Here is a 13,446-nt window from a genome sequence, read left to right as displayed (position 1 = left end):
CCTCATTTTGCAGCTGAGCATACATTTAATGAGAAGAGCATGAAGTAGCAAAGATTTATGAAAAGCAGAAAAATCAACCTAAGTGTCTCTTACCAATTAGATTATTCATAACACACTCCCTGAACACCCAGACACTTTGTCTGAGCGTGTCTAACAGAATGAAGGGCAGTGCTCTGGAGGCACGCCGGGCCTCCCCAGCAGAGACCTCCAGGAACACGACCAGCTCCCCAGGGCCAGTGTGTGCTACCCACTTAGTTACTGTCCCTCCCCCACTGTGCTATAGTGTACCCTAGTGTACAGGGCAACTACACTTTACCTTGAAGAGGGGGGAGGTGTGCGCCCTTTTCAGGGACTCTTCCAGACTGAAAGAGAACAGCACTTCAGCTTCAGCGTCTCGGAGGAGGTAGTTCTGCTCATCTGGAAAACAGAGCCACTGGGTCAGAAAAGTGCAGACTAGAGGAATACTGGGCACAGAGTTCCGCCCTAGAGGTCTCCCCACAGGTCAGGGGCATGTGTCGCTCACGGCTCACACTTCCCTGGGAACCTCAGAATACTGAGATCTCACACCCTCCCCCCTGAATACAGCCAGACAAAGGAAAGACAGACTGCCTTCTCTGCAGCATGTCTTAACCTCTGGGGTCATACACTCTTGAAAGCAAATGGACGGAGAACCGGGGACCCTCTCTACTGCCACACCCTGCCACCAGTTCATGCGGTTTCAGGGAGTTCACAGTCCCAGTGCCACCAGCTCAGAACCAGCATCATCACATCCACGTGTGTATGATAACCACAAGTCTCATCAATTAGACTCACTGAGCTGATAATCCATTACACTTTATAGATCTAACAAAAATATTCCTTTTAAATATATGAAAGTAGATAGCAACTCAGAATAGTTTCACTAAATCTTGAAGCCTTAGGAGAATTTTAATTATCTTTTTCAGAGTTCTCATGGTAACACCCTAAGAAATGTCCATTTACCAAAAGTCAAAGATCACAAAATGTTTTAAGTGTCTTCTAAATGTCTTATGCTCAGAAAAGCATTTCTTCACTTATAAAAATAACCAAGTAGCAAAACACAGAGGCCTCTCACCCGATGGCACAGGGAAGTCTGGGGGTAGGGGCTGGCCAAGGAGGGCGGCCAACAGGACGCACAGGTTGGGACTTGCAGGCCACACACTGTTTCTGCTGAACATCCTTCTTTTCATAAAGCAATGAGGTTTTAAACATGTAAAAAACATTCTTAGCTCACAGGCCACAGTTTGCTGACCCTGAGCAATAAACAGAGAACGAAATTCTTAACTGCTAGAAATACAAGATCATTTGATCAGCCAGAGAAAGCTGCTCTGCTGTTTTAAGTGAAAAAAATGTGTCCGAAAACAGAAATAAAAAATGAAAAGTAGTCACATGTGAAATATCTGAAATGTAAATTTCTAGGGCAACCATTTAGGCCCTCTCAAGAACTGGTGAGGAGGCCCCAGGCACAGCTCTGACAGCTCCATCACAGAGGAGATGCTACGCTTGGCCTTTAACAAGGAACAGGGTTGCGTTATGTGCGTAGGAGTCTGTGGAAAGACTCAACCTGAAAATGAAGTTTTTGCCAGCGGCACAATAGAAACGAGTATCCCAGAAAGTGATTATCTGTAAAATTGGTATGTAAAACTACATAAATTAGAGGGAAATACAAAACTATGCCTCTAGCACATCTTGAACAATTCAGTTCTGAAGCAGTGGGGGCCACGGTGGGGCTGGCACAGGCAGGCGAATGGATGGTGCCATGCTGGCAAGGCGGTGGTGGCTAACTTGGGAGACTGGTTGCACAGAGTTGCAATCGATTCCTCGCTGGGGGGAGAAGGGGCTTACAGACATGGGGCAGAAAGACCAAGGGGACAGGCTGAGAGACCCTGAGGCCAGCCCCAACAGCTGTTGCCGTGCAAGTGGGGACAGTGTGCACATCAAGGACAGCGCGACAACCACCCACCGAGAACACTGACAATGGAGGCCACACAAGGAAATGAGGAATCCAAGGACCAGTAACACTGCATGGTTTTCAAGTACTTCCCCATAAATGACATGTCACTGCAGAGGCCGGCATGTACCCCCTGCACCAGGGAGCACAGCACAAGCCCTGGCCGGAGCGAGAATGTCCTGCCCCCAGTTGGGGGGCAAGGCGGCACGGGGGGAAGTGGGTACACCCACAGAGGGATGGTCTATAGAATAACCAGCCTAAGTGACAACAGAACACCAAGGACACGTGGCAACCCCCTACATGGTTCTGAACCGGACGCCCTGGCCCACACCCCTGGGACCATCAGGCAGAGCTGAATGAGGTCCGAAGAGGAGACAGCAGCAGTGGCCCTGACTGATAGCTGTACCACAGCCATCAGTGTGTCCTGTCCCACAGGTAACACACACACATCGAGGTGTTCAGGGAGGATAGCACATCGCTTTGGTAATGGACTCTTTCATGGTTCGGGAAAAAGCAGTAATTTGTACCATACTTGCAACTGTTTGGTAACCTGGTGATGGTCTCAAATAAGAAAAATGAGAAAGATTATGCTTAAAGATCGGTAAAGGGGATCCCTGGGTGGCTCGGCGGTTTAGCACCTGCCTTTGGCCCAGGGTGTGATCCTGGAGTCCCGGGATCAGGTTCCACATTGGGCTCCTGGCATGGGGCCTGCTTCTCCCTCTGCCTGTGTCTTTGCCCCCCCACCCCCCGTGTCTATCATAAATAAATAAATAAGATCTTCCAAAAAAAAAAGATTGGTAAAATGCTAAAAGATGAGTAAAAGAAAGAAATGACTCTGAAAGCAAAAATTCAGACACTAACTACCAATCACACATTAAGGTAAATACTCTTTTTGAGAAATTAAAAAATAATCCAAAAGTGTAAACTTTTGGCAAAACAAAGTATCTTTAAATGTGTATTAATAATAAATGATTTATGTATACCAACAAACTGATCCTAAGGTTGAGATGGGAGGAGAGGACCCAGAACAGCTAACCCAACATCAAAGGACAAGAGCCGAGCTGGAAGACCGCTAGTGCCTGACTCACGTCAGTGTTGAGGAATCAAATCCATGTGGCACCGGCAAAAGAATCGAACGGGGAGAGAGCACCCAGAAACCCACATAAACTACATATATGGGTCTTTAACAAAGGAACAAAGGCAGTACAACTGAGCAAAGATCATCTTTTCAACAACTGGTTGTCCACATGTGAAAAACTAAATCTAGACAGACACACCTGCACAGAAATTAAAATGGGGGGCCCCTGGGTGGCTCAGTAGCTTAAGCATCTGCCTTGGGCTCAGGTCATGATCCTGGGGTCCTGGTATCAAGCCCCACATCAGGCCCCTTCTGAGCAGGGAGTCTGCTTCTCCCTCTGCCCCCTTCCCCTGGCTCATGCTCTCTTATTCTATTTAAAAATCTTTAAAAGAATTAAAATGAGCACAGACCCAAGTGTAAACTATAAAACTCCTAGAACATCGGAGAAAATCTAGATGACCCTGAATATGGCAAGGACTTTAGATACATCACCAAAGGCACAATCCCCGGAAGAAATAATTGATAAGCTGGACTTCATTAAAATTAAAAACTTGTGTTCTGGGAAAACAGTGTTAGGAGAATGAGAAGACAAGCCACAGACTGGAAGAAAATGGTGGGAAAAGAAACATCTGATAAAGGACTGCTATTCAAAATATACAAAAAGTGTCCTTGAGATTTAATAATAAGAAAACAGCCCAATTTCAAAAAAGGGCAAAAGGGACGACTGGGTGGTTCAGTGGGTTAAGCGTCTGCCTTTGACTCAGGGTGTGATTCCGGGTCCTGGAATCGAGTCCTGAATTGGGCTCCTTGCAGGGAGTCTGCTTCTCCCTCTGCCTGTGTCTCTCTGCCTCTGTGTGTCTCTCATGAATAAATAAATAAAATCTTAAAAGGGGGGGGAGGCAAAAAATCTGGACATGTCACCAGATAAGATAGATGGCAAATACATGAAAATATCCTCTGTGTCATTATCAAACTGCAAATTAAAGCAAAAATGAGATTACCACTCTACCACTGTTAAAATGGTGGAAATTTAAAACACTGGTAACACCACACGCAGCAAGGATGTGGAGCAATAGGCGCTCTCTTTCCTTGCTGCCAGGAGTGCAAAGTGGTACAGCAGACACAGAAGACAGCGTGGTGGATTCTCACCAAACTAAACGTGCCTTTACCACACACACAATCCAGCAATCACACCCCTTGGTACGGACTCAAAGGAGTTGAAAACTTACATCCACACAAAAGCTACATAAGAACAATGATAGTGACTGTATTCCTAATTGTCAAAACTCAGAAGGAGCCAACATGCCCATCATTTGGTGACCAGATAAACTGTGGTCCAGGCAGACAGTGGAATGTTGCTCAATGCTATGAAGAAACCAGCTCTAAAGCTGTGAAAAGACAGAGGAAACCCAGGTGCATCTCACTACATTGAGGAAGTCACTGTGAAAAGGCTATGTGGACTGAGTCCAACACCATGACACTCAGAAAAGGCAATTATTGTAAACTACAAAAATTCTCTTAAATGCTGATATCTGGGGGGGGGGTCAAATGTGAAATGTTTACTATTTATTATTTACTATTAAGTGTTTACAACACGACTAAACCACCTTCCAACAGAGATCAATGGCTATGCCATAACAAATGCAAGTCAGTCAACCAAAACTTCATGAAATATAAACTGCTATAAACTTTATAAACAGATAAAAAAAAATCATGTTTCACAACCTTGATAAATTAAGTAACTCAAATTTCAGTGAAGGAACAGACTGTCACATTTTAAATTTTATAGTGCTTCTACAAAATTGGGAGTTAATATATATGTTTATGGGAATTGTTCCTACAACTTTTTTCTTCTGCCTACATTGTTAGGTTTTGTATTTCACCAGTATTTTTTTTTTTTTTTTAAGATTTTATTTACTTATTCATGAGAGACACACAGAGAGAGGCAGACACAAAGGCAGAGGGAGAAGCAAGCTCCATGCAAGTAGCCTGATGTGGGACTCAATCCCAGGACTCCAGCATCACGCCCTGAGCCAAAGGCAGATGCTTAACTGCTGAGCCACCCAGGTGTCCCACCAATATCTTTTAAGAACAAAATTTATTTTCAACTGAAAAAAAAATTTTTTTTCAATTGAAAAAATTTCTAAGTATTAATATAGTTATCCTCATTATATATGGATTTTACATTTGGAACCTCAAATCTGTATTTGTGGAGTTTTTGCAGTCACTTGCAGAAACACATAGCAGTGGCAAACCAGAGCCTCCAAATGCGTGCCCTTTCCCAGAAGACGTCTGCCTTCATTCAATATATACCGTAAGAAAGTTTCCTTTCTATGGTCTATTTAGTATTATTATTATTTTTTTACATTTTTATGCTTTTTGTTGGTAACTCTGTAGTTTCCAATGCCCCAGCATGGACTGTGGTGCTGCAGCGCCCCCCAGGGAAGAGGCCATGTTGTGCTGTATGGAGAAAGCACGAGTTATGATGGCTTCATTCAGCCACCAGTTACGCACAGCTGGCCCGGAGGCCAGTGTGAAGGAGGCAAGAATAGATTCTAACAGTGTCTTTAAACAGAGGTACACATAAAACAAGGTTTTACAGAGCCCTACAAGTGTAGATATTGATCAGTTGATAAAAATGTGACCAGGGCTTGCAGGAACCCAGCCCTGTGTTTCCTCTGAGAGCAATGGCTCAGTGTTCTAGAATTTGGGGTCTGTGGCTACTCTGTAGAACAGAAGTACCACGAGTAATGAGAATTGACTATACTATTGTAATTGGAAATTTATTTTCATATAATGATTCTTTCCTATGATTGATTTTGATACAGAATCATGGAATTTTAAGTTTGGTTATAGCTTTGCTTATAGCTATGGTTTGTTATTATAAATAATATATATTTATAATAAGATAATTTTCTGGATCATACTTTCTCATCTGTATATTAGACTACATGAACTTTAAAATATATATACCTTTATTAATTGTTTTAAAGACTGAATTAGGTTTAAACACCAGTGGCCAAGAAAATAACATGGATCTGAAATACTTCAATTTAACATTAACAACTATTTGTCCCTATTAGGGACAAATTAGGTTAGTTTTGTGGGTCAGAACAGTGCGAGGCCAGTGGGGACCTGGAGGGTCTGTGGGTCTGGTGGATCCATATCATCCCACTGCTCCAGGGGCAGCAACAAGGGGGGTGCGGCCTCTGGGGTACATGGCTGGCATAGAAACATGGGTGTGTGTGTGCCCTAATCAGAGGCTAGTGAGGTCACAGCCACAGGATGGGGGGAATGGAACACAGGGGAGCTAAGTCTCTGCACCACTGTGGTTGGGGCTTAAGAACCAAAACCAAGAAACCAGACTGAGATTGTGGTGAAGCTTGTCACAGGGCCAAACCCCTCTCTTCTCACTCCCCCCAGACTGGTGGCCAAGTGGGGGCTGAGCATGTGCGTGTGGGGGTCACAGTGCCCTGGGAACACCCGCACACAGAAGGCACTGCCACTGCTGCTCACGCTAACTTACCTAACAAAGGTGCGTGTCATAACAAAGGTGCGTGTCAATTTTGGCCACGTAGTTTCTGTGGAGAAACAGACTGGACTCCCTATGTAGTAAAGTCTGAAAACGCTTGGGGACACTGACAAAGGGAAAACCCTTCCTATGCTGTCTGTAAGCCTCACTGCCTAGAAGGAAGCCACTCTGAGGGCTCTGAACGGTGAGGGGTGGGCGATGGGAGGGAGACACCCATCCCTCTGCCGGAACCTGCCATCAGAACTGCACCAAGACACTCATGGACACCACTGTGTGGGAGAATTGCACTCTACAGCCAGTGTCCAAACAAAGTGCATTGACCAGGAAACAAAACAGCAGTGGCAGAGAGCTTATTTTCCCCTAACGCTGTCCAAATGACCACAACCTTTCCATTTCATAGTATGATGCAAAAATATCAAATTCCTTCCATGTCACAGCCAGTTATTTGTCAATTCAATGGTGAGTTCTCAGGAAAAAAAAGCAAACTAGAGGTTTCTTGGGATGAAAATGGCGGGGGGGGGGGGGTCAGTTTTTAGCATTAAAAACTAAGGCAGTGACACCACCACCTACCAATAAACTTCTGACACTTGAAACACTCCTCCAGCCACTCTGGGGTCACGATGTGCTTCACCACAGAGATGGCCGTCAGGAACTTCACCGTGCGCGTCACTTTGCTGGCGATGAGGTGTGTGCATTTCTGCGCGGACTCGGCAACCTCGCCCCCGAGAATGTAGAGCTTCTAAAGGCAGGAGCACAGAGCAGAGATGAGCGCAGGGGTACGGGCCACCCGACAGCGCGGCACAGACGGCACAACGGTGCCGACGGTGCACGTGTCTGTAATAAAGTCCACACAAACCCCGATAAAAAGAGCACTTCTCCGTCAGACACCACATCCCTAACAGATAAAGTGCCCCAGAACCAGGCAGCACATCTCATGAAAGGTGTGAATGTGCCCAAGCTTATAGCTGAAACGGGTGCTGATGAAGCACAGTGACATACAGTCTCTGGTTTCACAGACTCCTAGCAGAGATGTGATGAGAAGACACGAACAAGTGAACAAGAGGTCAGTGACTACACCCAATTGTAAAAGTAAAAAAATTAAAAATTGCACTAAACTTACAACAGCATTTGTAACTGTTTCTTTTCCTTTAAAAAACCGAAAGCACAACATACAAATCAAACACGATGCAGGCCAACTTGAAACCGCAATCCTCGCCCCGCCCTGCCCATGGGAAGCTGCTGTTCCAGGACGCGTCTGTAAGGTCGCGTTCCCACCTAGTATCCAAGCACATACGAACACAACTCCCCCCAAGCCCTCCATCCTGTGGCCTGTGGCTACTGTGGGAGATGCAGAGTGGCAGGCATACCCCCTACACTGGGGGTTCTAGGATGATGGCGCACAAGCAGGCTTGCATGTTCACGTGACTATAAATATGGGTCTTGCTCTAATCACCAGAGTCATATTTTTCTATTAAAGCAAGTGTCTAAGTATAAAACTAACTATAAAAAGCACAGAACAAGCTGAAGACTCATTAACAATTTCATGACCACTTGTTATTGTAAGAAATACAACTACTTTATAAACATACGCTGTAAAGACTGTGGTAACAGGGTATTCCTGATTAAATGTTATTTTAATAAACTGCTATCCTAAAGCAAATAAATACAGAAAAGCACAAAGCTAAAGACCCTCAGAGAAAGCAGAATATAATTTTACCTTGATATATTGTTGGACTTGTACAGGCTCAAACCCGGTGAAAAGCACAAAAGGAGTCAATTCTGGTGTTAACTTTTTAGTGGGAGGTGGCAGATCTTCAATTCTATAAAATAAGTAGAACAGAAAGGTGACTTTACTTAGAATAAAAATGTTCTTTAGCTAACAAGGGATTTTAATAGTTTTAACAACTGTCCAGAGCTTTAACCATGTGGGGATTTTTCTGTAAAGGAAAATGAGTGGTACCTGTCTTTTCTTCCCACCGTTTACAGTCACCCCTTTTACCCAGCCAGCGTCCCGGGAGCTGCAGCCGAGTCTCACACGCCCTTTACTCACCCCCATCTTACACCAAAAGGCTCAAGACAAGCCATCTGACTTAAGCACACATTTTAAATTCACTCAGTCTTTACATATCCTTACAATTTTCAATTCCACTCTGAGCTTACATTTGAAATCATCCAGGTAAAATAATTTTTTAAGGTTTATTTGATTTGATTTTGAGCATCCAACTCTTGATTTCAGCTCAAGTCTTGATCCTGAGGCCATGAGATCACGCCTCAGGTCAGACTGTGCACCGGGCACAGAATCTGCTTAAGATTCTCCCTCTCCCTCTGCCCGTCCCACACTGCTCGCGCTCTCTCTCTTAAAAATTTATAAAGTCACACAATTAGGATGCTACTGAATACTTCTATAATTCACAGACTGTAATGTGGGGTGGAAGGAGTATGATGCAGAGCAGAGGAGAGATGAGAAGGTTGTGACTGCACAGGGCAGCCCAAGCAGGTTAAACTGTGGTTTGCCAAGTCCAGTTCAGAAATAAGGGCTTTTCCAAACTCATGGATGAAGAAGAAAACTCCCTAGTTCAACCTGTATCTGCTGTGCCTTACTAATCACATAAGGCAGGACTTCATTACTGACCCGTACTGGCCAACCAGGTTTTTAGCAAGTGAGACCAGTGCACCACCTATGTCCTTCCAAAGGGGTCTTGGCCCCTGCCCACCTGAGCCACAGGGCGTGCCCAGAGGGCACAGTCCCATACACACTGGCACAGCCAGCCCACCCAGGCCTCCCACCTGCTCTGCTACAGCAGCCATACTTTTGCTGAGGTTCTGATAAGGTTTTGCTTTAAAAAATAAAATAAATAAAAATGAAAAGATTCTTTTTTCTTTAATAAAAAAGAAATGCTTGTCTACCCACCTTTATATCCCAATCACAACAAAGTTGTGAAGCAATAAACAAATCCAATTTATTGTGAAATGTTCAGAAATTTCCCCAGTTGTGACCAGTTTCTAAAACAGCCCTGTAAACAATAACCAAGCACAAGAGACGTATGGGACCATTCATACCTGGCTCTTTTGGAAGAAGGCTGGATGTTGGTCACTTCATTCTGTTTCAGTTTGGGAGGTAGTCTCATACTCTGTAATTAAAATATCACTCACTTTAATCACTCTCACAAGTAACACAGGAGCTTCCAAGAGATTTATGTGTCACATAACCAACCCCTCTCCTACATAATTCATGCTCTCCACTGCATCAAAACTAGCATTAGCCCAGAAGAGTGACAAGGAAGTCTCCATCCAGGAGCAGGAGGGCTTTCCAGAACCTCTGTGTACCTCTCAGCCTGCCTTCCAGGCTCCCCAAGCCTCCCGGTCCTCAGATGCCCTGAGGAGGTCTCCGTCTCCCCCACCCCCCCATGCTGCACATGCAGTCCTCCACCTTCAATACTGCATGGCAGTTTTTACTTCCAATATGTCTTGTGTCCCACTTTGGAATTTGGAAAACATTCTCACTGCAGTTACATTCCCTGGAAAACGACTACTCCTCAAGCAGAAATCCTGCCTATGGCAGTTCACACTGGGCAGATAAGCAACACTGCTGAGCGCAGGACCACGTGCCGCAGGGTAGCTTTCCCAGCACTGCTTCCAGAGACACTGTGTCTATTTTACTGGGTGAAACCACTACCTATCTTATTAACTGACCTTAACACTTTCTAAACACAGCTGCTGTATATAGAAGACCACAACAGAAGTCAGCACATCTACAGAAAACACCTGGGACCTCCTCGCCCAGTCACACATGGGACCAGGCTCTACTTTCTCTCACTGCCACTGTGACAAGGAGACCACCCTCGGCTCTCTGCAGCCAGCAAGCATTCGCAAGTGTCCACACCATCACGTGTCAGTAACAAGAAACCCAGAGCTCTGTAATCCTGACACAGAGCCACAGAGAAAGAGGGGTCTGGGAAGGAAAGAACTCATGACCACGTTCCCAGCCTCACCTTAAAAGCCACTCAACATTTCTTTCCTCCAAAGGAATTAGGAGAATATTGGCTTTTGCTGATGTGTCAGGGCTGGTCATGTTTTATTAAAATCATAATTACGAGTTTAAGCAAAGAAAAACAAACCCATGTGAGCACATGATCATGAGCATGAAGGAAAGAGACTGTGATGATCATCAGCGGCTTCCAGGTTAGATCTGGAAAACAGCCGGGCAAGCCCTCAATCAGAGCACAGGCTGAGACGCTACTAGGGAATCCTGACAGGAGCCCTCTCCTCAGTTGGTGTTTAGGGGACACAAACCCTCAATCTCCTCTGTAGCTCTCAGAGATGCACTGAACATCAGTGGGCACGTGATACAGAAGTCCATTACTGAAACAACCCAGGTGGGTACATATGGTAACACGCACGAAGCCCTACTACCACTAACAATGAAACCATAGCTGCCCTCATGGTGGCAGGAGCGTCAGCAGTGACCGTGAGCAGGAGACATATTCTACAGTGTGACATTACTGAGCAGTGACACGGAAACACACCAGAAAATACAATGCACGTGCCACCATCAGAGATGGCCCCCAGCTACACAGCATCCGCTGGCACTCACACCTGCTCCTAGTCCTGAATCAGAAACCTCCCCCGACCTGGCCAGGCCACCTCATCTCCTCTGCAGCCCAGAATGAGCTGGAGCTGCTAGGGCTGCTTTCAGGGCTTCCAGCCCGCACAGGTGACAGAGACAAGATGGGCACTTGTCCTACTTCCTCCTCCACTCTCTGCTCTGAAGCCAACTGAGCTTCTCTGTAAGTACCAACGAGGGACAATACCATCAACTGAGGGGCGAAAGACCCAAGGTGTGCTAAACACTTTATGAGAAGCAAGAAGATACAACTTCATTTGTTATGCTGACAAGTTGAAGAGTTTTTAACTGACAAATACAAATCTATACCCACTGCGTGTTTCTAAGATGTGACGGCCTAAGCGACTGGGCCAAAGACTCAACCTACCATCAGCAACTCTGCCGACACCTTCAGTGGGACTCTCCAAGCATCTAGAGAGAGAAACAAGTTATTTTTACAACAACACACTATTGAATTGGAAAAGCCTGTTTGTGAAACCCTTTTCTGGGGTTAGCCTTCGACACATAGGTGGCCTCATGGGCATTTATCAAGGATGCATATAAAGACTGTGCTGATGCTTCCAGTATAAGGGCAGGTGAGGGAGTGCAGCAAGCAGCTCTGGGGCTGTGCTCAGGGGGTTCAGTACCCAGCATCCTCTAGACGAGGAGCATAGTGACAGGGGCCTAAAGCAAAGCTATTCCATGGCCCAGTCTGGGGGCCACCGGCCATGTCTGGGAGCCACAATCCTCTGTGGCAACAGGAGCCCAGCACGAAGGACACAGCATGCACCCCCCCTCCCCCCCCGCCCCACAACAGCCGAACTAAATGCTTCGGGGAAGGACGATGAGTCTTTGCAATGCTTTCATTTCAAAACCGAAGGCAGATGGGCACATATATCCCAGGGAGGGAGATTATGGCTCAAAATGAAGAACTTTCTCATGGTTAAAGCCATCCAAAAATCCAGCTGAATGAGCTTTTAAAAAGCAAGCATATGAAAGCAAAGCCTGAATGATCATTTCCTTGGGTGCATTCACTTAAGCATGTGCAGCAGAACCAAGTGCTATAACGGACCCCAGGAGCAGGAGGCCACAGTCCAGGAGCAGCAGCAGACATGCACATGCTTGCCCAAGGTCCGGCAAGGGCAAGGGGAGGAGTTGGGGTGCTCACTTACAAAGGAAGGAGAGAAAGCAGGGCACATTCCATGGGGTGGGGGTGTTTTGGAGAAGTGCAAGCTGGCTGAAGAGATAACAGTGCTCCTCCCAGCTGTAAGCATCTACTATAAAGGCGAACAAGCACAGCAAACCAGAAGGAACCCCTGCGCAGGGTGGAGTGGAGGGGGGTGAGGAGACAGGAAATGATGTCAATTACAAACAATGGGAAAGCTAGTGCCACGACCATGCCTGAGGTCAGAAAGAAGCGGCAGGAGTATGTGTAACCCTCTTCGTCTGACAGCCCGTGAAACTCCACTTACCCAGAAGATTTAAAACCAGATGCTGCGTCGGGGCAAATGGCTCCTGCAGATTGAACGACGTGTAGCGGCCATAGTGCACCTGCCTCAGCGCCTCGAAGTTTCCCAGGAGGATGTCGCCAAGCCACTGGGCATTCACACAGGGTATCCTCCACTCCTTGGCTTTTTCATACTTTAAACCAATTGGTCTTTTTTTTTTTTTAAAGAAAAAAGATTTTTTTTTTAATGTTAGACTTGTCTATTATTCAAAATAATGTTTATTTTCAACAACATAGAAATACCAGGGGTATCTTAGCACAGGTGATGATAACCTCCGGCTGGTCATTTCAGGACACGTCCCAGGGCTCCTGCTGGGTCACCAGGTCATCCACTACTTCAAAAGGTTTACCTTATTCCCACTACCTAATTAGTTCTCATCTCCCTAATTCATCTAATTTCCTTCCACTGTTTTATAGATACTTCTGCTATCACTGCCCTTGTTCAAACAGACATCGATTTGCAAACTCCCAGCAGAGCCAGGCTGTGCTCAGAAATGCAAGAAGGCAGGTCGCCATGGGAATCCCAGAGCCGCACTTACTCTTTGCAGATGAGCACCGTGTTGCTGCGGCACAGGTAGCCTGTGTACCTGGCGCCCGCCAGGCAAGCCATTAGCTTCAGGTCGTCTCTGTCACTGTCGACAAATCCAGTCACAGAAATAATCTAAGCACAAAGAGAGCAAATAAGGCCAAAACGCAGCAGTGATCTAACCCGCAAACACCTCCTTCTCTGGGCCTGCTTTATGCGCATGTATTTTCA

General features: G+C 45.8%; 1 protein-coding gene across 4 annotated transcripts in view; it reads right to left on the bottom strand.

Moving 5' to 3' along the window:
- The window catches only part of PAXIP1 (PAX interacting protein 1), a 50,255-nt gene that overhangs the window by 2,068 nt on the left and 34,741 nt on the right, over positions 1 to 13,446 (bottom strand). For all 4 annotated transcript variants that reach the window (XM_041752014.1, XM_041752011.1, XM_041752013.1 and 1 more), the window contains 7 exons: positions 13,229 to 13,350; positions 12,655 to 12,839; positions 11,571 to 11,614; positions 9,640 to 9,710; positions 8,297 to 8,399; positions 7,150 to 7,318; positions 317 to 417 (listed from right to left, as the gene is read on the bottom strand). In XM_041752014.1, the coding sequence (XP_041607948.1) occupies positions 317 to 417; positions 7,150 to 7,318; positions 8,297 to 8,399; positions 9,640 to 9,710; positions 11,571 to 11,614; positions 12,655 to 12,839; positions 13,229 to 13,350 (795 nt within the window). The remainder of the gene's footprint in view (positions 1 to 316; positions 418 to 7,149; positions 7,319 to 8,296; positions 8,400 to 9,639; positions 9,711 to 11,570; positions 11,615 to 12,654; positions 12,840 to 13,228; positions 13,351 to 13,446) is intronic.

The sequence above is a fragment of the Vulpes lagopus genome, chromosome 4 (assembly GCF_018345385.1).
Source record: "Vulpes lagopus strain Blue_001 chromosome 4, ASM1834538v1, whole genome shotgun sequence".
Classification (NCBI taxonomy): Eukaryota; Metazoa; Chordata; class Mammalia; order Carnivora; family Canidae; genus Vulpes; species Vulpes lagopus.
The sequence above is the reverse complement of the archived record's forward strand: the minus strand, read 5'-3'. Positions and strand labels throughout refer to the sequence as shown.